This window comes from Felis catus, chromosome B2 (genome assembly GCF_018350175.1).
Source record: "Felis catus isolate Fca126 chromosome B2, F.catus_Fca126_mat1.0, whole genome shotgun sequence".
NCBI classification, from domain to species: domain Eukaryota; kingdom Metazoa; phylum Chordata; class Mammalia; order Carnivora; family Felidae; genus Felis; species Felis catus.
Window position 1 is genome coordinate 894,741 of NC_058372.1, and position 22,724 is coordinate 917,464.

Sequence of the window (22,724 nt, forward strand, 5' to 3'; positions counted from 1 at the left end):
GCAAAGGAAACAATCAATAAAACTAAAAGGCAACCAGCAGGATGGGAGAAGATATTTGCAAATGACATATCAGAGAAAGGGTTAGTATCCAAAAATCTATAAAGAACTTATCAAATTCAGCACCCAAAAAAACAAATAATCCAGTGAAGAAATGGGCAAAAGACATGAACAGACACTTCTCCAAGACATCCAGATGGCTAACCAACACATGAAAAAATGCTCCACATCACTCATCATCAGGGAAATACAAATCAAAACCACAAGGAGATATCACCTCACACCTGTCAGAACGTCTAACATTAACAACTCAGGCAACAACAGATGTTGGCGACGATGAGGAGAAATAGGATCTCTTTTGCATTGTTGGTGGCAATGCAAGCTGGTGCAGCCACTCTAGAAAACAGTATGGAGGTTCCTCAAAAAACTAAAAATAGAACTCCCCTATGGCCCAGCAATTGCACTACTAGGTATATATCTAAGGGATAGAGCTGTGTTGTTTCAAAGGGACACATGCACCCCCATGTGTATAGCAGCACTATCAACAATAGCCAAAGTATGGAAAAAGCTCAAATGTCCATTGATGGATGAATGGATAAAGAAGATGTGGTACAAATATACAATGGAGTATTACTCGGCAATCAAAAAGAATGAAATCTTGCCATTTGCAACTATGTTCATGGAACTGGACAGTATTATGCTAAGTGAAATTAGTCAGAGAAAGACAAACATCATATGACTTCACTGATATGAGGACTTTAAGAGACAAGACAGATGAACATAAAGGAAGGTAAACAAAGATAATATAAAACAGGGAGGGGGACAAAACAGAAGAGGCTCATAAATATGGAGATCCAACTGAGGGTTACTGGAGGGGTTGTGGGAGGGGGGATGGGCTAAATGAAATGAGTAAGGGTCACTAAGGAATCCACACCTAAAATCATTGTTGCTAATTTGGAGGTAAATTATAAAAAAAAAGTTAAAAGAAAAAAAAAGGTACCAACATATCAAATCAACTGTATAGTAAAAGAATCATTTGCCATGTTCAAGTGGATTTATTCCTAATATTGATCCTCAACGTCACTATTGATCCTCAATGTCACTCATCATCAGGGAATTGTGTATCAAAATCACAATGAGACATCACTACACACATGTTGGAATGGTTATCATTAAGAATACAAGAGATAACAACTGCTGGTGGCATGTGGAGAAGACGGAGCCCTTGTGTGCTGTTGGTGGGAATGTAAATTGGTTCCGACACTGTGGAAAACATAGAGTAAGGAGGTTCCTCAAAAAATTAAAAACACAAATACCATTTTATTCAGAAATCCCACTTCTGGTTACATATCTAAAGGACATGAACAGGATGTCAAAGGGATATCTGCACTCTCATGTTTTTACAGCATTATTCACAATAGCCAAGGTATGAAAACAACCTGTCAACAGATGAATGTTTATATAGATATAGATATAGATATAGATATAGATATAGATATAGATAGATATATAGACATACACACATATATATATATACACTTATATATATACACATACATACACACATATATGTGTGTGGTATATGTGTCTGTATACATATGTACATATGTACATATAAAATACATATTCAATATCGATGATAAATAGATGAGAAAGAAAGAAAAAAAAGAAGAGAAACGAAGAGAAAAGAAGAGAAAAGAAAAGAAAAGAAATAACATATTCATCCAAGAGAAAGAAGCAAATTATGCCATTTGCAACAACATGGATGCACCTTGAGGGGATTATGCTAAGTGAAATGTCAGGCATAGAAGGACAAACACTATAAAATGTCACTTATATGTGTAATCTTGAAAAGCCAAATTCATAAGAGTAGAACGCTGGTTTTCAGGGTCTTGGGTGTGGGAGAACTGGGCAGATGGTATTTAAGGTTACAACTTACAACTAGTAGATAAGTAAGTCCTGGACAGCATAGATATTATCTAATGCACAGCATCAAAATTGTAGTCAACAGTACAGTATGATAAACTTCAAAATTGCCAAGAGACTAGATCTTAACTGTTCTCACCACAAAAAAGAAATTATAATTATGTGGCATGATAAAGATGTTAGCTAACATTATGATGGTAATTATATAATATATAAATATATCAAATGAACACATTGCACATCTTATACTTACACAAGTTATTTGTCAATAATAACTCAATCAAAAATAAAGTAAATAAGCTAAAAAAAAAATAAAATTAGTGAATGTTGTGGAGTGGCCAGATACTTTCCTTTTCTATTTGAGACACACATCCAACAAAGTCATTAAATTATTCAATAATTGACAGTATACAAAGTGCTCTCCAAACACATCATTTGAAGTAGATTTTGTACAGCTGTATGAGAAAAATACCACATATATTCCTTTTAAAAGGTTTGATAAAGTGTTGTCATGTGTCCTAATGTCAGAGACACTCCTTTGAACATATTAGATAGATTTATCTAACTTCTTAACAGGCAGTTACTACTGAATTATTCATTATTATTAATATAATATCTGGTAAACATATCTGAAAACTGAATATGCTAATTATAGTTTTTGGCAAATTCTTTGCCCAAACTTACATTTTGATTCCATGACTTAGATTACGTCACCTGTTCATTTATTAAAAACAGTACTTTACGGCGCCTGGGTGGCGCAGTCGCTTAAGCGTCTGACTTCAGCCAGGTCACGATCTCGCGGTCCGTGAGTTCGAGCCCCGCGTCAGGCTCTGGGCTGATAGCTCAGAGCCTGGAGACTGTTTCCGATTCTGTGTCTCCCTCTCTCTCTGCCCCTCCCCCGTTCATGCTCTGTCTCTCTCTGTCCCAAAAATAAATAAACGTTGAAAAAAAAAATTTAAAAACAGTACTTTATAGACCAATACTTCTGTACAATCTTACTCCAAAATGGCCATAATCGATAAAATACATACCTTCCATCCTGCCCCTTTGGTTTTGCATTAACAATGAATAGCAAATATAAATGATTGTGTATTCTTTTCTATTCTCCTCTTGGCTGTTATTTTATATGACCTTCTTAAATGATCAGATTATGTGTTTATACTATAAACCTGAAAGTTAAAATAGAGAATTCATCTTTTTTAACATATGTGAAATTTAAGAAAACAAACAGATGAATATATGGGAAGTGGGGGGAGAGGAGAGAGGGAAACAACCATAAGAGACTCTTAAATACAGAGCTCCAAGTGAGGGTTGATGGAAGGAGGCGGGGTGCGGTATTGGCTAGATGGGTGATGGGTACTAAGGAGGGCACTTGCTCTGATGAGCACTGGGTGTTGTATGAAAGTGATGAATTACTGAATTCTACTCCTGAAATCAATATTGCACTGTATGTTAACTAACTAGAATTTAAATAAAATTTGAAAAGAAAAAAAAACATGTTTCACAGCTTGAGATGTAATTGACAAAATTGTATATAAAGTGTGCAATGTGATGATTTGACATATGTGTACATTGTGAAATGTTTACCAAAAAATATGGTTAATTAACATATCCATCACCTCATATACTTACCTTGTGTGTGTGTGTGTGTGTGTGTGTGTGTGTGTCCGTGGTGAGAATGCTTAAGGTTTACTGTCTTACAAATTTCAAGCATGCAACATGTTATTAACTATAGTCATCTTGCAGTGCATTTGATACCAAGAAGTTATTCGTTGTACAGCGGAAGTCTTGTACCCTTTGACCAGCATCTCCCTGTTCCTGCCATACAGCCCCAGGCCCTGATAACCACCATACTACTGTATGTTTATACAAATTCTACTCTGATTTTTAGATTCCACATATGACTAGTATCACACAGTATTTGTTTTTTCTGTCTGGTTAGTAATTCTTAGCCTAATGTCCTCTAGGTTTTTCCATGTTGTCACAAATGACAGAATTTCTTTCTTTTTGTAGCTGGATAATATTCCTTTTCGTGTATATATATATATGTAAATTATATACATATATTTACATATGTAATATGTGATTATATATAAGTTGTATATGTAATTTACATATAATTATTTATATTTATTGTATATTATATACAAATATACACATATAAAATATATATGATTTTATATATGAAAAAATATATATATTGCATCTTCTTTATCCATTCATGCATCAATAGACACGTGTTATTTCCATGTCTTACCTACAATGAATAAAGCTGTCATGAACATAGGAGTGCTGATTATCTCCTCAAGATACTTATTTAACTTCCTTTGGATATTTTCCCTGAAGTAGATCATATAGAGGTTCTATTTTTAATTGGTTGAGGAACATCCATACTGCTTTCTTCTTTCATTTCTTATTTTATTCATTTTGTTCCTTTCTTTGCCTTCTCCACCTTCTAGAGGCCACCTACATGCCTCAGTTGTTGGCTCTTTCCCCCATCTCAAAGCCAGCAGTGTATTTCCTCTTATCTCTGACCCCCTGTCTCCCTCTTATAAGGACCCTTGAGATTACTTTAGCCCACATAGATAATGCAGGATAATCTTCCAATCTGAAGATCCTTAATTTATTCACATCTGTAAAAGTCCTTTTGCCATGTAAGTAATATACAACCACAGATGCCAGGGATTAGGATGTGGACACCCTGACAAAAGAGAAGGAGGAGGCACTGCTAAATCTATCACACCACCAAATATATATACAATAAATGATGAAACTCTGGAAATCAACTTTGGTGACCACCATGGTAATAATGGCTTCTTTGAGGAATTAATAAGGGATGATTGATTGTAAAACTAGGAAGTAAAATTAAGCAAAAACAGAATTCTACCTAATTTTAATGTATCTGCCCACAAGACACTTATAAATTACCAACAGAAAGATAATAACTTTATAACAGACAGCCCAAGTGTCCATCAATAGATGAATAGATAAAAAAGAGGTAGTGTGTATAGGTAGTGTGTGTGTGTATACATATATGTATATATGTATATATATGTACATACATGGTATATAACAGAATATTATATGTATATGTACATACAATGGAATATTGAATGAATATTATTCAGCCATCAAAAAGAATAAAATCTTTCCATTTGCAGTGACATAAATGGAGCTATATAGTGTTATCCTAGTGAAATAAGACAGTCAGAGAAAGACAAATACCATATGATTTCACTCATACATGGAATTTAAGAAACAAATAAGCAGAGGAAAGAGAGAGAGAGAGATAAACTACAAAAACAAAAAACAAAAAAAACAGACTCTTAACAATAGAGAACAAACAGATGGTTACCAGAGGGGAGATGGGCAGGGGGATGGGTTAAATAACTGATGGGGATGAAGGAAGGCACTTGTTGTGATGAGCACTGGGTGTTGTATGGAAGTGTTGACTCATTGTATTGTACACCTGAAACCAATATTACATTGTATGTTAACCTACTGGAATTTAAATAAAAACTTAAGAAAAAAATTCCTGGCAGTCACCAATATCACTAATATCACAATGTCACTTCTATGGTATTCATGCCAATAAATGAATAAATTGAATGTAATCATGCATAAGTAAAACTAACTCAAAGATAATTATATTAAATAAATGGTCTATACTCTTCAAAAATTTTAGGCCCATTAAAGACAAAGGAAGACTAAGAAATGTTTCCACATTAGAGCACAGTAAGAGATGTAGTACCTAAATCCAACTTGTGATCCTGGATTAGATCTTTTCTTCAGGAAATACTCCCATGAGCACTTAGGTGTAAGTATGTGTATTATTCTCCATATATTGCAGAGAAATATTTACAGTGCATATTAACATTACATTACTATAGACAGAAAATGATAACGCACCCAGGGTAAGATGTTAACATTTGTGGAATCCAGTGAAGGTCTACAGTAAGTGTACGTACTATTTACTTTTATGTAAGTTGTTCTTGTTGTTGTGCTTGTAAAATTATAATAAGAACAGGATGAATGTGAATTTGAAATTTGTATTATTTTTGAAATCACTTGATGTTGGCATGACATAACCATATTTGTCAAACATACAGCAGACCTGACCCCGAAGCCAACAGAAGAACTGAGAATGAATGCACCTGCTATAAGCCAGAGCTGGTTTCTGTGATGACCTGGATGACGTGCCTGTGCTAGTAATCCTGTACTGCTGAGGCACAACAGAGACATAATCAGGCGTGTGTGTATTCTGCACAGGAGCAAGTATAAGATGAAGCGGGAAAAGACTGGGAGACACCTGTCTGGCCGAGGGGGAGACATTTCCTGGGGCCAAACAGCAGCTGGCATGTCAGTGGATTTGGCCACCAATGGCAGCCGGTAGAAGGCCAGATCCATCGCTGGTTCTTCAGGAAGGTTGCCTGTGGCCCAAATCCATGCATGCTGTGTAAATGCCAATTTTCCAAAAGTTAGTTTGAAATTTAGACTTGGCAATGGGATGATCCCATGGGTGTTGGTGACCCTAAAAGGGACCCCCAAAGCTAAAAATCTATTGTCATTACTCTGTTTTTGCCACATGCAAGTTAAGCTTAGACAAGTGCCCAACTATAGCTCAGGTCATGATCTCACAGTTTGTGAATTTGAGCCTCACGTTGGGCTCTGTGATGACAGCTCAAAGCCTGGAGCCTGCTTAGGATTCTGCGTCTCCTCTCTCTTTGCTCCTCCTCTGCTCACACTCAGTTTCTGTCTCTGTCTCTGTCTCTGTCTCTGTCTCTGTCTCTCTCTCTCCCTCTCCCTCTCTCTCCCTAGCAAATAAATAAACATTAAAAATTTAAAAAAAGCACTAAAGTTAGATACTGGGACACTCTGGTACTACATAAGACAACCCAAATAGTAAGATTTCCATAGTGCAAAATGATTTGAAGAACCAAGCTATTTTTCTTGTTTTTAAAGTTTGTTTTGTTTTGTTTTGTTTTGTTTTTTTGCTTTGTGATGGTTCACCATATGTGGTCACAGTTATTCACTAAAAGTTCACTTGTATGGGTGATTCTTGGTTTTTCATTTCTTAGACAGTAGGTAAGGACAAATGAATATATACCATATTGTTGTTTATACCTAGTTGGTCATAAAGGAAGGATCACAGATACACAAAGGAGAAGAGAAAGTCAACAGAAACTAACAAGGTAGTTTCAACCACAGAGGAAATGGAGGGGAAGTTTGGGGATGTATTTTTTGTCTTAATAATCTAGGAAATAAGGTTTTAATCATCATATCTAAACTTTAAAGGCCTCAAAAAATACAAATAAGATTTGGTTTACCATACAAAACTCAGATTTCAAGATTTTACTTTACAGTGAATTGTCCTTCATCTGCTCTAGCTAAATACAGCTGCCAGTTTAGTGTTATATACACAGCACACTTATTTCATAAGGAGATGGTTGGCAAACATATAGGTAACAAAACTGCTACTTTTATAAAATAAATACATTTATTTATATGGAAAATATAAATAAATAAATAAATAAATAAATAAATAAATAAATAAAATATGGAAAAGTTGATTTTTATTATGTACTTTCTAATCTCAAGCATTCAAATTATATCAAGCTTAAAAAGAAAACTAACATTTTCCATAAGCTTTTTTTTCAAAATGATTGAATGATTTTATATTCCATAAACAATGTGTGATAGCTCCAATTACTTCATAGTTTTGCAACATTTGGGATTGTTATATTATCTACATGTTTATAGACATTTTACTGTGTGTTCCATATGCTTTTATCACAAAATTTTTCTACTATATTTTCAGGTAATTCTTTCAAACACCAATTGGATTCATGCAGTCATTTCCAGAGCTTAGAAGTCTGTCTGCCTCAGATATTCCTTACTGCTCCTCAGGCTAACCGTGTGCCCCAAACACTTCTTCTAATAATCCCTGGCCTTTAATGACCCTTACCTTACAGGTTATATCCCACAACTCTTTAAGTGATTTCCACCTCTTATACACTTCCCACTGCCTCGAGAAAGAAACACATATGCTTATGTTTACTTCAGTACTTCAGAGACTTTCTTGTTATAATTCATAAAACTCATTTTCTTACTGCTGCTATAGGGTATTAAAGAATACAGACCAAAATTCCTCTCTACATTAATTCCAAAAAGAATAACAGGATTGCAGAATAGATTTAAGATATTTCACTATGTCTTTAGTTAAACCAAAAATAGAAAACAAATTTTAGGGCAAATTCTTCCTTAAAAGGAAAAAATTAGAAGACAATAGTCTAGGTTTTTAAAAATTAAGTATATCATCATTCTACAGGAATTTTATTTCTTAATTTCAATTAAGGATAGGATACCTTTGTTTTATTTATTGTACCATGGAAAATATTGATTTTTGATCTTTGTTTTAAATGGATGTTTTCTCCATTGGAGAGTGATTAGTATTTAGGCAGACTGTTTAATTCATATCTGTGAGTCAGAGCTCTGTGGTCCTGAGAGACACACACTCCACTGGTGCTGAGTGAGTAAATGGAAGAGAAGACGATGGATATATGCAGACAAGTCCTTACTGAGGAGACACTGTGTTGTCCTGTGAAGGTCATGAGTGCGCAGGCCTCTCCTGTCCCACTAGTCTCCTTAATGCCCCTCTTACATCTTTGTTTCTGAGAGTGTAGATTAGAGGGTTGAGGCTAGGTGTGACAACAGTATAAAAAAGGGCAATGAACTTGCCTTGTTCTTGAGAACTTCCTGATGGTGGCTGCAGATATATGCACAAGATTGGAATGAAAAAGAGGGACACAACCATAAGATGGGCTCCGCATGTTCCAAAGAGTCTCTGAAGTCTGGTTGATGACTGCAACCTCAGCACAGTACGGGCAATGGTAACATATGAGCTGAGAATCAGGATGAGTGGTATGAAAACAAAAATGGAGCTTGTGATCAGGAGGGTCAGCTCATTAGCACGGGTATCAACACACGATAATCGCAGCAGTGCTGGAACTTCACAGAAGAAATGGTCCACTTGGCGATGTCCACAGAGGGGGACCCAGAAGGTAAAGGAGGAATGAAGTGCTGAGTTGGTAAAGCCACTGACCCAGGAAGCCACAGCCAACAGGTGGCAGAAACGAGGGTTCATGAGCACGGTGTAATGTAAGGGTCTACAGACAGCTGCATAACGGTCATAGGACATGACCACCAGGAGGACACACTCTGTGGTTCCCAGTGCAAGGGCAAAGTAAAGTTGAGTCATGCAACCGGCATAAGAGATGGTCTTTTCTGGGCCCCAGAGATTGACCAGCAACTGAGGGATGGAGCTGGTGGTGTAGCAGAGATCCAGAAAAGAGAGGTTTGAGAGGAAGAAGTACATGGGAGTGTGGAGATGGGCGTCCAGGTATGACAAGACAATGATAAAGAGGTTGCCTATCAATGTCATCAAGTAGAACATCAAGATAAACACAAAGAGAACTACTTCCAGATGAGGCCAATGTGAAAAACCAAGTAGAATAAAGTAGCCTTCAGAACTTGCATTTTCCCCCTTCATCATTCATTCCTTGTTACCTGAGAAAAGAATCACATACTTCCCCAAAACGTAAGAAAATGCTCCAAGAATCATAGGGACACATGGAAAAGAAACAGAAGCCAGTTTAAAAGGACTGCCACTGTTCAACGCTGGGACATTTTGGGCATTAAGAGAAATAATGCTAATGAATTGAGAGAAGTAAGAATCTAAAACCTCATAGTGATATATTTATAAATTATTAGTGGAGAAGAAAATATTATTTCTGTCAGCAGGGATCCTAATAATGTGTATAGAAGGAATGGTAGAGTTAAAAATGGTAAATAGATACTAAAAACTAGTGAATGAAATATGAGAAACAGGATATTTACATGCTCTAAAATACCTCCCCACTAATTACCTGTTAATTACAAAATGAAGAATAGTAAACTTCACAAGAACAAAATGTGGTGGATGAACATCACAAGATTAGTCAATATTAACAATATTAATAATACATTAGTCAATATTAATAGTACAATATTGACAACACCAGTGTTGAGACAAACCAACATCTTGCACCACCTGACATGATGCTCTGAGCAGGACATAGTGTCACTCAGTGACATTCCTGCCAAAAATGCACAGCCTGATTTCAGCATTGAAGACACATGAGACCAACTCAAATTGAGACAAGCTGGACAAAATAGCTGTCCTGTAATCTTCAAAAATATTCAGTTAAATGAAGATAAATAAAGGCTGAGGAATTGGTCTAGACTAAGGAGACGAAGGAGACACATTATCTAAATGGGGGGCCCTGCACTGGGAAAACATAGCTACTAGCAGCATATTTCAGAGTATTGGAGAAATATGACTTTCGACTATGGATTAGATAATAATATTGTATTCATATTACATTTCCTGTTTTGTCAACTCTGCTGTTATGTAAAATAAAGGCCCTGTTCTTAGGAAATCAACATCAAAGTATTTAAAGGTAAAGGGACATGATGTCTCTTACTTAGTCTCCAATGGCCAGAAAAAGAGATGATGATAGGTAGGTAGTTAGGTAGCTAGGTAGGTATGTAGGTAGATGGATAGAAAACCTCTTTCTAGGCACAATATAAACTACTGCTGGATCTGTAAAGGGTTAGTCGTGGTTCTTTGTACCACTTTTGCAGCTTCTCTGTAAATTTTAAATTTCACCAGAATAAAAAATTTCACAAATTAAATATAAAATAAAAAAATTTTCCACTTTTACATTTTATCCAGATATTTGCCATGTTATAGTAACATAGCTTCTTAACTGTCAAATTCTCATTTATCCCAGGGTGATATCTGGGTAAATAGTAATTGGAAACTTCCTCACATAACTACAGAAGAAAATTTCCACGAAACAAATGATCTTTTTTTGATGAATAGCTTTAGTTTCCTTTTCAACATTTTCAGGCTGTGTTCCATTAATGGGATTATAAAACAACAACAGAATAACTTTAATTCCAATAATCTCTCATGGACAAAAAGTCATGATGAACATCAAATCTATTACCAATTTCAAAATGTTTTCTGTAGCGCCCCCTTATCCACTGGGTTCCAAGGCCCCCAGTGGATGCCTGAAACAAAGGTTAGTACCAAACCCAATACATACTATTGTTTTCCTATAAATACATGTATATATTAAGTTTAATTTACAAATTTAGGCACAATAAGAGATTAACAACTATAATAAAATGGAACAATTATAACAATATACTGTAGTGAGAGTTATAGGACTATGGTGTCTCTCCCAAATATCTGATTGTACTCACTCTTATTCTCCTTGTGATTCTGTAAGATAACAATATGCTCACTTGATCAGAGATGAAGTGACAAGAGTGACCCAGGCATGTGACCTAGTGTTGGGCTGCAATTGACTTTCTGATGAAGCCTCAGGAGGATCATCTGCTTCCAGAGGCCATGGTTGATTGCAGGGTCACTGAAACTACAGAAAGTGTTACCTCAGATAAGGGAACTACTGTCCACAGGGTGAAAATTCTGGAGCTTCAGTTAAATATTTTTGTAGGAAGACCATTCTCTTCTGACTGTTTAGTTGCACTCAGGACTTGTTTCTAGACTGAAAACTAGGTAACAAGTAGAAACACAAAAAAGACAGATGGACAACACCAACTTACAGATACTCATAGTATGAACAAGGCCAAAAATCTTAGTTTTGGTGAACATATCTGTGACATGGACTGGGGAGAAAGTGATAGAATGCTTCCCAGGGGACATGTGAATGTAACTGAATTTGAAAAGAATTTTTAGGAATGGAAGATACAAATTCTTTGAGAGAGCAAAGGAGGAAGAGTGTGAGTATGGGGTTGGGGGGGGGGCGGGAATAGAAAGTAACCTGATCATAGTGTGTAAAGCTGAATCTGTGTCTGTCACAGGCCTGACAAAGGTGTCCACATTATTTCTTTCTCTCCAAGATGAGAATGGAGATAGTATTTGAATTCTGAGCATAATTTATAATTTCGACATATATTATTATTTTCCAACTTCAGAAGAATTCTGAATATTTACTGAAACTAATGAATGGCTATTTATCTTTTAATATACTGTGCCTAATGAGTCTTATGTTTCTTTTTGTTGTTAAAAAAATTTAATCACTTTCATAATAGTTATACCTCTTAGATTATTCTTTTTCTCTTGTGGGTTTTGAATCTGTCTTGGGAGAGATTGATGCTATCTTTTCTCTTACAGTTAGTGTGACAGGGCTCTGCCTCATTCAGCTTTGCTGCATCTGTCTCCACCTTCCACAGCCGGGTCTCCCTCACACTTCTTAATAAGCTACAGCAAAAACAGAAGGAAATCACAACAGAGACAACTGTGGTTGCCTCTCAACTTGCTCACCTTCTACAAACATAACTCTTTTTCTTTTTAATTTGTTTTTTCAACGTTTGTTTATTTTTGGGACAGAGAGAGACAGAGCATGAACGGGGGAGGGGCAGAGAGAGAGGGAGACACAGAATCGGAAACAGGCTCCAGGCTCTGAGCCATCATCAGCACAGAGCCCGACGCGGGGCTCGAACTCCCGGACCGCGAGATCGTGACCTGGCTGAAGTCAGACGCTTAACCGACTGCGCCACCCAGGCGCCCCCAAACATAACTCTTGAAAAAGATGTTGGAAGTGGCTACTTGATTGAGTTTCAGCAGGAAAGTTAGAAACAGTTTGGCCCAAGCCTGTATGACTGACTCAACCTCATCACTCTTAACCATTAACTAGTTGTTACATGAAACTAAGCCACTTTCTACAGCTCAGAAACCATCCAGGATAATCACACAAGTGCATTGCTTAAAAATAAATTCCTTGTAAGTAAACAGAAGTTTAGTTCAAGGAATTATTATACCATGGGAGAGAGTAATTATAAAGACGTAGAGATCTGTAAAGGGTAACTTGGACCGAGATACAGTATCCAAGAAAATAAACTTGGAAGGGGGGCTCCCTCTCCATGGCTGAGGATCAGACCTCACCAAAGAGGAGTGGCTGCAGCCCACTGGGTGAAGACATCTGCTTTGACTGAAACAAACAACAGTAACAGATGGTAAATCATAAAGATCATTTCACTTAGGAGTCACTACTATTTCAGAGATGAAGGAAAAATCCTGAGATTCCTTTTTAATTTCCCTAGAATGGGAGATAATACATCATGAGATATATGATCCCAAATGCCATTGCTCCTTCTAATGCAGATATAACTTTCTCCTTCTTTACACAGTTACCTGGAAAACTTAGTGCATTAGCTGAAAGTGCAGCAGTGAGGTGTCTGTCTGTTGCATGGCTTGTCCTTAGCATTCTACAGAACTTAGAAAGGGGAAGGAGATGAGGGATGAACGGATACCAGACACGACTAGAGAAAAGGTAGGAACTTTATGGTTTAATTTTCTTCTTACTGGAAGGGAGAGAAGTAAACACTTTATCACTAGTTGCTTTGGTAGGCTATAGAATGAAATATCTTCTTTCTTTTTTTGAGGAAAGCCACTATGGAGGAAAAGACCTGAGTCTTTTCCGATCTACAAATCACTGGCCAGCTTACTTTTTTTTTACTTTAGTCTTTTTATGCTCTTACCTAGTGCTTAATTAGTACTCGTGCGTCCTGTGTCTGTCCACATTCCCTTTATCTGTCTTCATGATCTACACCCTCCTTCCTGGTGGACCTATCTGACCTCTGGTTTTCCTCTCCTTTAAATTGCCAACATAAATGTGTGCCCACACCATACATTCTAATCCTCTATATCATCTTAGGACAACAGAGTCTGGAAATTACTGTGATTATCATTGCTACAAAAGAGAGTCCTGTGTTTACCCAAAAGATTTGGTTTAATTGAAAGGAGGACCTTATTAGAGCATGCAGTGTATCAGGGGATGGACCCTTTTCCTATAGCAACTGGAGCCTTTATGTAAATAAAATGATTCTCTTGATTAGAGCCATTGGGAGGGTAAATCCCAGAGAGGCAATTATTGCCCTTCCAAGAGTTGTCCTGGTTGGAACAGTTTCTGATGGATATCTTCCACACGATACCACCCTGTTGTACCAATATAACAATCTACAGACCAACCATCACTGACAAACATGCTTTAAGCTGTGTTGATAGGGAAGGGAACGGGTTTCCCTGAATTACCTGAAAAATTTCCCCCAATTCCTTACCATGCTAAGGGTCAAATCTGAGGGATAACTTGTCAGAAATATTCCAATCTGGGGAAGGAAAGGAATTATGAAACATTTTTAAGTGTAATACATAAAGACTATACAAAACCTACATCATGAGCTTATACATTAATGAACACTTTTACATTTTACATTGTTTCTGCCCAATATATTCCATTTGAACAAAGAAATCTTGGTATGAAAATCATATTATAATAAGATTACATTTTAAAAATAGCAATTGTTAGGTCACCTAGGGGGCTCAGTTGGTGAAGCATCTCACATTAGCACAGGTCATGATCTCTCGGTTTGTGGGTTCAAGTTCTGTGTCGGGTTCTGTGCTGACATCTGAGAGCCCAGAGACTGCTTCAGATTCTGTGTTTCCCTCTCTCTCTGCACTTCCCTTGCTCATGCTCTCTCTCTCCCTCAAAAATTAAGGACCATTTTTAGATGCCAATCAGGTATTTCCTTTTCTATTTTATTTTTAAGTTTTTAAAATACAATTTATTGTCAAATTGGTTTCCTTAAAGCACCCAGTGCTCATTCCAACAGGTGCCCTCCTCAATGCCCATCACCCACTTTCCCCTCTCCCCACCCCCATCAACCCTTAGTTTGTTCTCAGTATTTTAAGAGTCCCTTATGGTTTGCCTCCTTCCCTCTCTGTAACTTCCCCCTCTCCCCGTTCCTCTCCCCCATGGTCTTCTGTTAAGTTTCTCAGGATCCATATATGAGTGAAAACATGGTATCTGTCTTTCTCTGCCTGACTTATTTCACTTAGCATAATACTCTCCAGTTCCATCCATGTTGCTACAAATGGCCAGATTTCATTCTTTCCCACTGCCAAGTAGTGTTCCATTGTATGTATAAACCACATCTTCTTTATCCATTCATCAGTTGATGGACATTTAGGCCCTTTCCATAATTTGGCTATTGTTGAAAGTGCTGCTATAAACATTGGGGTACAAGAGCCCCTATGCATCAGCACTCCTATATCCCTTGGGTAAATTCCTAGCAGTGCTATTGCTGGGTCATAGGGTAGATCTATTGTTAATTTTTTGAGAAACCTCCACAGTTTTCCAGAGTGGCTGCACCAGTTTGAATTCCTACCAACAGAGCAAGATGGTTCCCATTTCTCCACATCCTCGCCAGCATCTATAGTCTCCTGATTTGTTCATTTTAGCCACTCTGACTGGCGTGAGGTGGTATCCGAGTGTGGTTTTGATTTATATTTCCATGATGAAGAGAGACGTTGAGCATCTTTTCATGTGCCTGTTGGCCATCCGGATGTCTTCTTTAGAGAAGTGTCTATTCATATTTTCTGCCCATTTCTTCACTGGATTGTTTTTTTTTTTTTTTTTTTTTTTTTTTTTTTTTTTTTTTTTTTTTTTTTTTTTTTTTGGCGTGTGGAGTGTGGTAAGTTCTTTATAGATTTTGGATACGAGCCCTTTGTCTGATATGACATTTGACAATATCTTCTTTCATTCCATCAGTTGACTTTTAGTTTTGTTGATTATTTCCTATGCAGTGCAGAAGCTTTTTATCTTGATGAGGTCCTAATAGTTCATCTTTGCTTTTAATTCCCTTGCCTTTGGAGATGTGTCAAGTAAGAACTTGCTGCAGCTGAGGTCAGAGAGGTTTTTTCCTGCTTTCTCCTCAAGAGTTTTGATGGGTTTCCTGTCACACATTCAGGTCCTTTATCCATTTTGAGTTTATTTTTGTGAATGGTGTAAGAAAGTGGTCTAGTTTCATTCTTCTGCATGTTGCTATCCAGTTCTCCCAGCATCATTTATTAAAGAGACTGTCTCCTTTTCCTTTTCTGCTTTGTCAAACATTAGTTGGCCATACTTTTGTGGGTCCAATTCTGGAGTCTGTATTCTATTCCATTGGTCTGTGTCTGTATTTGTGCCAATACCATGCTGTCTTGATGATTACAGCTTTGTAATAGAGGCTAAAGTCTGGGATTGTGATGCCTCCCGCTTTGGTCTTCTTCTTCAATATTAATTTGGCTATTTGGGGTCTTTTGTGGTTCCATACAAATTTTAGGATTACTTGTTCTAGCTTTGAGAAGAATGCTGGTGCAATTTTGATTGGGATTGCATTGAATATGTAGATTGATTTGGGTAGTATTGACATTTTAACAATATTTATTCTTCTAATCCATGAGCACAGAATGTTTTTCCATTTCTTTGTATCTTCTACAATCCTTCATAAGCTTTCTATAGTTTTCAGCATACAGATCTTTTACATCGTTGGTTAGTTTTTTTCCTAGGTATTTTCTGATCCTGGTGCAATTGTGAATGGAATCAGTTTCTTTATTTCTCTTTCTGTTGCTTATTAGTGTACAAGAATTAAACTGAGTTCTGTACATTAATTTTGTATCCTGCGACTTTGCTGAATTCATGTATCAGTTCTAGCAGACTTTTGATGGAGTCTATCGGGTTTCCCATGTAGAGTATCATGTCGTGTGCAAAAAGTGAAAGCTTGACTTCATCTTTACCAATTTGGATGCCTTTGATTTCCTTTTTTGTCTGATTGCTGATACTAGAACTTCCCACACTATGTTAAACAGCAGCGGAGAGAGTGGACATCCCTGTCATGTTGCTGATCTCATGGGAAAGCTCTCAGTGTTTCCCCACTGAGGATGATATTAGCTGTGGGCTTTTCATACATGGCTTTTGTAATGTTTAAGTATGTTCCTTCTATCCCTACTTTCTCGGGTTTTTATTAAAAAAGAATGCTGAATTTTGTCAAATCCTTTTTCTGCATCTATTGACAGGATTATATGGTTCTTATCTTTTCTTTTATTAATGTGATGTATCACATTGGTTGATTTGCGAATGTCGAACCAGCCCTGCAGCCCAGGAATGAATCCCACTTGATCATGGTGAATAATTCTTTTTATATGCTGTTGAATTCGATTTGCTAGTATCTTGTTGAGAATGTTTGCATCCATATTCATCAGGGATATTGGCCTGTAGTTCTCTTTTTTTTCTGGGTCTCTGTCTGGTTTGGGAATCAAAGTAATGCTGGCTTCATAGATTGATGAGTCTAGAAGTTTTCCTTCTCTTTCTATTTTTTGGAATAGCTTGAGAAGGATAGGTATTATCTCTGCTTTAAATGTCTGGTGGAATTCCCCAGGGAAGCCATATGTTACTGGACTCTTATTTGTTGGGAAATTTTTGATAACTGATTCAATGTCTTCACTATTTATGGGTCTCTTCAAACTTTGTGTTGCTTTCCATTTGAGTTTGGAAGTGTGTGGGTGATTAGGAAGTTGTCCATTTCTTCCAGGTTTCCAATTTGTTGGCATATAATTTTTCATAGTATTCCCTGATAATTGCTTGCATTTCTGAGGGATTGGTTGTAATAATTTTATTTTCATTCATGATTTTATCTACTTGGGTCACCTCCATTTTTTTTTTTTGAGAAGCCTGGCTAGAGGTTTATCAATTTTCTTTATTTTTTCAAAAACCAACTCTTGCTTTCATTGATCTGCTCTACTTTTTTTTTTTTTAGATTCTATATTGTTTATTTCTGCTCTGATCTTTATTATTTCTCTTCTTCTGCTGGGTTTTTTTTTGGGGGGGGGTCTTTGCTGTTCTGCTTCTATTTCATTTAGGTGTGCTGTTAGATTTTATATTTGGGACTTTTCTTGTTTCTTGAGATAGGCCTGGATTGCAATGTATTTTCCTCTCAGCATGCCTTTGCTTCATCCTAAAGCTTTTGGATTGTTGTATTTTCATTTGTTTCCATATATAATTTCTTCTCTAATTGCCTGGTTGACCCATTCATTCTTTAGTAGGGTGTTCTTTAACCTCTATACCTCCATGCTTTTGGAGGTTTTCCAGACTTTTTCCGGTGGTTGATTTCAAGCTTCATCACATTGTGGTCTGAAAGTATGCATGGTATGATCTCAATTCTTGTATACTTATGAAGGGCTGTTTTGTGACCCACTATGTGATCTATCTTGGAGCATGTTCCATGTGCATTCGAGAAGAAAGTATATTCTGTTGCTTTGGGATGCAGCATTCTAAATATATCTGTCAAGTCCATCTGATCCAATGTAGCATTCAGGGCCCTTGTTTCACTATTGATTCTCTGTCTAGATGATCTATCCATTGCTGTAAGTGGGGTATTAAAGTCCCCTGCAATTACCACATTCTTATCAATAAGGTTGCTTATGTTTATCATTAATTGTTTTATGTATTTGGGAGCTCTTGTATTCAGCATATAGACATTTATAATTGTTAGTTCTTCTTGATGGATAGACCCTGTAATTATGATATAATCCCCTTCTTCGTCTCTTGTTACAGCCTTTAATTTAAAGTCTAGTTTGTCTGATATAAGTATGGCTACTCCAGTTTTCTTTTGACTTCCAGTAGCACGATAGATAGTTCTCCATCCCCTCACTTTCAATCTGAAGGTGTCCTCAGGTCTAAAATGAGTCTCTGGTAGACAGAAAATAGATGGGTCTTGTTTTTTATCCACTCTGATACCCTATGTCATTTGGTGGGGGCATTTAGTCCATTTACATTCAGTGTTATTATTGAGCGATATGGGTTTAGAGTCATTGTGATGTCATGACTGTTATTCAATGTAGTATTGGATGACTTAGCCTCAGCAATCTGATAGTACAAAGGAATATAAGGCATCCAAATCAGCAAGGCAGAAGTCAAACTTTCACTCTTTGCAGATGACATGATACTCTATTTGGAAAACCCAAAAGATTCCACCAAAAACTGCTAGAACTGAGCCATGAATTCAGAAAAGTTTCAGGATATAAAATCAATGCACGGAAATCGATTGCATTCCTATACACCAATAATGAAGCAACAGAAAGAGATATCAGGGAACTGATCCCATTTACAATTGTACCAAAACCCATAAAATACCTAGGAATGAACCCAACCTAAAATATGAAAAATCTATACATTGAAACTATAGAAAACTTAAGAAACAAATTGAAGAAGATACACACACACACACACACACACACACACACACACACACACAGAAAGAAAATATTCCATGCTCCTGGATTGGAAGAAGAAACATTGTTATAAAGTTGATACTACCCAAAGCAATCTACATATTCAACGCACTCCCTATCAAAATGACACCGGCATTCTTCACAGAGCTAGAAGAAACAATTCTGGTATGGAACCAGAAAGACCCCGAATAGCCAAAGCAATCCTGAAAGAGAAAACCGAAGCTTGAGGAATCACACTCCTGGACTTCAAGATGTATTACAAAACGGTAAACATCAAGACAGTATGGTACTGGCACAAAACCAGACAGTCAGATAATGGAACAGAATAGAGAACCCAGCAATGGACCCACAAACGTATGCCCAACTAATATTTGACAAAGCAGACAAGAATATACAATGTAATAAAGACAGTCTCTTCAGCAAATGGTGTTGGGAAACTGGACAGTGACTTGCAGAAAAATGAACCTGGACCACTTTCTTACACCATACACAAAAATAACTCAAAATGAATGAAACACCTAAATTTAATACAGAGAGCCATCAAAATCTTGGAGGAGAAATCGGGCAAAAACTTCTTTGACCTCAGCTGCAGCAACTTCTTACTCAACATGTCTCCAGAGGCAAGGGAACAAAAGCAAAGGAGAACTCTTGGAACCCAAATAAAAAGATTCTTCACAGCAAAGGAAACAATCAATAAAACTAAAAGGCAATCAACGGAATGAGAGAAGATATTTACTAATGACATATTACATAAAGAGTTAGTATCCAAAATGTATGAAGAACTTATCAAACTCAACATCCAAAAAACAAATAATCCAGTGAAGAAATGGGCAAAAGACATGAATAGACACTTCTCCAAGGAAGACATCCAGATGGCCAACCAACATATCAAAAAATGTTCCACATCACTCATCATCAGGGAAATACAAATCAAAATCACAAGGAGATATCACTTCACACCTGTCAGAATGGCTAACGTTAACAATTCAGACAATGACAGATATTGGCAAGGATGTGGAGAAAGAGGATCTCTTTTACACTGCTGGTGGGAATGCAAGCTGGTGCAGCCACTCTGAGAAACAGTATGGAGGCTCCCAAAAAGTTAAAAATAGAACTCCCCTATGGCCGAGAAATTTCACTACTAGGTATTTACCAAAGGGATACAGGTATGCTGTTTCAAAGGGGCACATGGACCCCAATATTTATAGCAGCACTATTGACAATAGCCAAAGTATTCAAAGGGCCTAAATGTTATCAACAGATGAATGGATAAAGAAGTGGTAAGTATATACAATAGAGTATTAGTCAACAATCAAAAAGAATGAAATCTTGCCATTTACAACTACATGGATGGAACTAGAGGGTATTATGCTAAGTGAAATTAGTTAGAGATAGACAAATATCATATGACTTCACTCATATGAAGAATTTAAAATACTAAACAGATGAACATAAGGGAAGGGAAACAAAAGAATACAAAAACAGGGAGGGGTACAAAACATAGGAGACTCTTAAATATAGAGAACAATCAGAGGGTTGATGGAAGGGTCGAGGGAAGGGGAATGGACTAATGGGTAAAGGGCATTAAGGAATCTACTCCTGAAATCATTGTTGGACTATATGTTAACTAACTTGGATATAAAGTAAACAATAAATAAATTAAATAATAATAATAATAATAATAATAATAATAATAATAACAAACATTAAAAAAAATTAAGAATAGAGGGAGAGACAAAGCCTTTCCCAGACAAACAAAAATTAAAGGAAAACCAAACCAACCCTGCAAGAAGTTTTAAGGAGGACTCTGTTGGAGAAAAATATACCAAAGCATTAAAGACTAGAAAGGACCAGAAAACATCACCACAGACATGGATTCTATAAGCAACACATAGCACTAAATTCAAATCTTTCAATAATCACTCTGAATGTAAATGGACTAAATGCTCCGATAAAAATACATAGGATATCAGAATGGATAAAAAAGCCAAGATCCACCTATATGCTGCCTACAAAAGACTAACTTTATACATAAAGACATAGGCAGATGGAAAGTGAGGGAAAAGGCACCTGGGTGGCTCAGTCAGTTAGGCACCAGACACTTGATCTTGGCTCAGGTCATGATCTCATAGTTTGTGGGATGAAGTCCCACATCGGACTCTGTGCTGACAGTGTGGAGCCTGCTTAGGATTCTCTCTCTCCCTCTCTCTGCCCCTCCTGCATTCACATCTCTCAAAATAAATGAATAAACTTAAAAAAAAAGGTGAGGGTATGTAGAACCATCTATCATGCTAAAAGACATCAAAAGAAAGCCAGAGTAGCCATACTTATATAGAAAAACTAGATATTAAAACAAAGACTGTAACAAGAGATGTAGAAGGGCATTATATCATAATTAAGGGGTCTATCCATTCAGAGGATCTAACAATTGCAAATATCTGTGCCCTCAACTTGGGAGCACCCACAAAAAATTAATTAATAACAAGCAAAAATAAACTCATTAATAATAACATAATATCAGGGGACTTTGACAACACCCACGTACAGCAATGGACAGATCTTAAAAAAAATCAACAACAACAAAATGACTTTGAATGATATACTAGACCAGATGGACTTAACAGATATATGCAGAACATTTCACTCTACAGCAGCAGGAGACTCATTTTTGTAGGCACATGGAATATTCTCCAGAATAGGTCATATACTGGGTCACAAATCCGTCCTCAATAATTACAAAAAATCAAGATCATATCATGCATATTTTCAGATCACAATGCTATGAAACTTGAAGTCAACCACAAAAAAAATTGGAAAAGCCTTTAAATACATGGAAGTTAAATAACATCCTACTAAAGAGTGAATGGGTTAACCAGGAAATTAAAGGAGAAATAAAAAAAAAGTACATGTAAGCAAATGAAAATTAAAACAGGACAGTCCAAACCCTTCGGGATGCAGCAATGGAAGTTCAGAAAAATGTACTGTAATTCAGGCCTTTCTTAATAAGCAAGAAAGCTCCCAAATACACAACCTAACCTTACACATAAAGGAGATAGAAAAGGAGTAGCAAATAAAGCCTAAAACCAGCAGAAGGGAATTATAACATGTTAGAGAAGAAATAAATGATACCAAAATAAACAAACAAAAAACAGAGCAACAAATCAATGAAACCAAGAGGTGGTTCTTTGAAGAAATAAATAAAATTGATAACCCCCTAGACAGATGTCTCAAAAAGAAAAGAAAGAGGACCCAAATAGAAAGTCACAAATGAAAGAGGGGAGATCACAACCAACATTGCAATACAATTATAAGAGAATACTATGAAAGATTATATGCCAACAAACTTGGCAATCTGGAAGAAATGGGAAAATTCTTAGAAACTCACACACTACCAAAACTGAAGAAGAAATACAAATTTGAGCAGACCCATATCCAGCCAATAAATGTAATCACTAACCAAAACTATCACAACAAACAAGAGTCCTAGGCCAGTTCGCTTCTCAGCGGAAGTCTACCAAACATTTAAAGAACTATAACATATTCTTCTCACTGTGTCCAAAAATAGAAATAGAAGGAAAGCTTCCAAACTCATTGCATGAAGCCAACATTACCTTGATTACAA

The 22,724-nt window shown here is 36.6% G+C and overlaps 1 protein-coding gene across 1 annotated transcript; it reads right to left on the bottom strand.

Moving 5' to 3' along the window:
• Positions 1-8,433: 8,433 nt before the first annotated feature.
• LOC101083513 (olfactory receptor 2J3-like) lies at positions 8,434-10,179 on the bottom strand. The gene has a single exon (XM_045058630.1). The coding sequence runs from the start codon at positions 9,473-9,475 to the stop codon at positions 8,531-8,533; it is 945 nt and encodes a 314-aa protein (XP_044914565.1). The 5' UTR covers positions 9,476-10,179; the 3' UTR covers positions 8,434-8,530.
• Positions 10,180-22,724: the final 12,545 nt, after the last annotated feature.

Coding starts and splice junctions, on each gene's coding strand:
- LOC101083513 (XM_045058630.1), bottom strand. CDS start 9,475: ATGATGAAGGGGGAAAATGCAAGTTCTGAAGGCTACTTTATTCTACTT.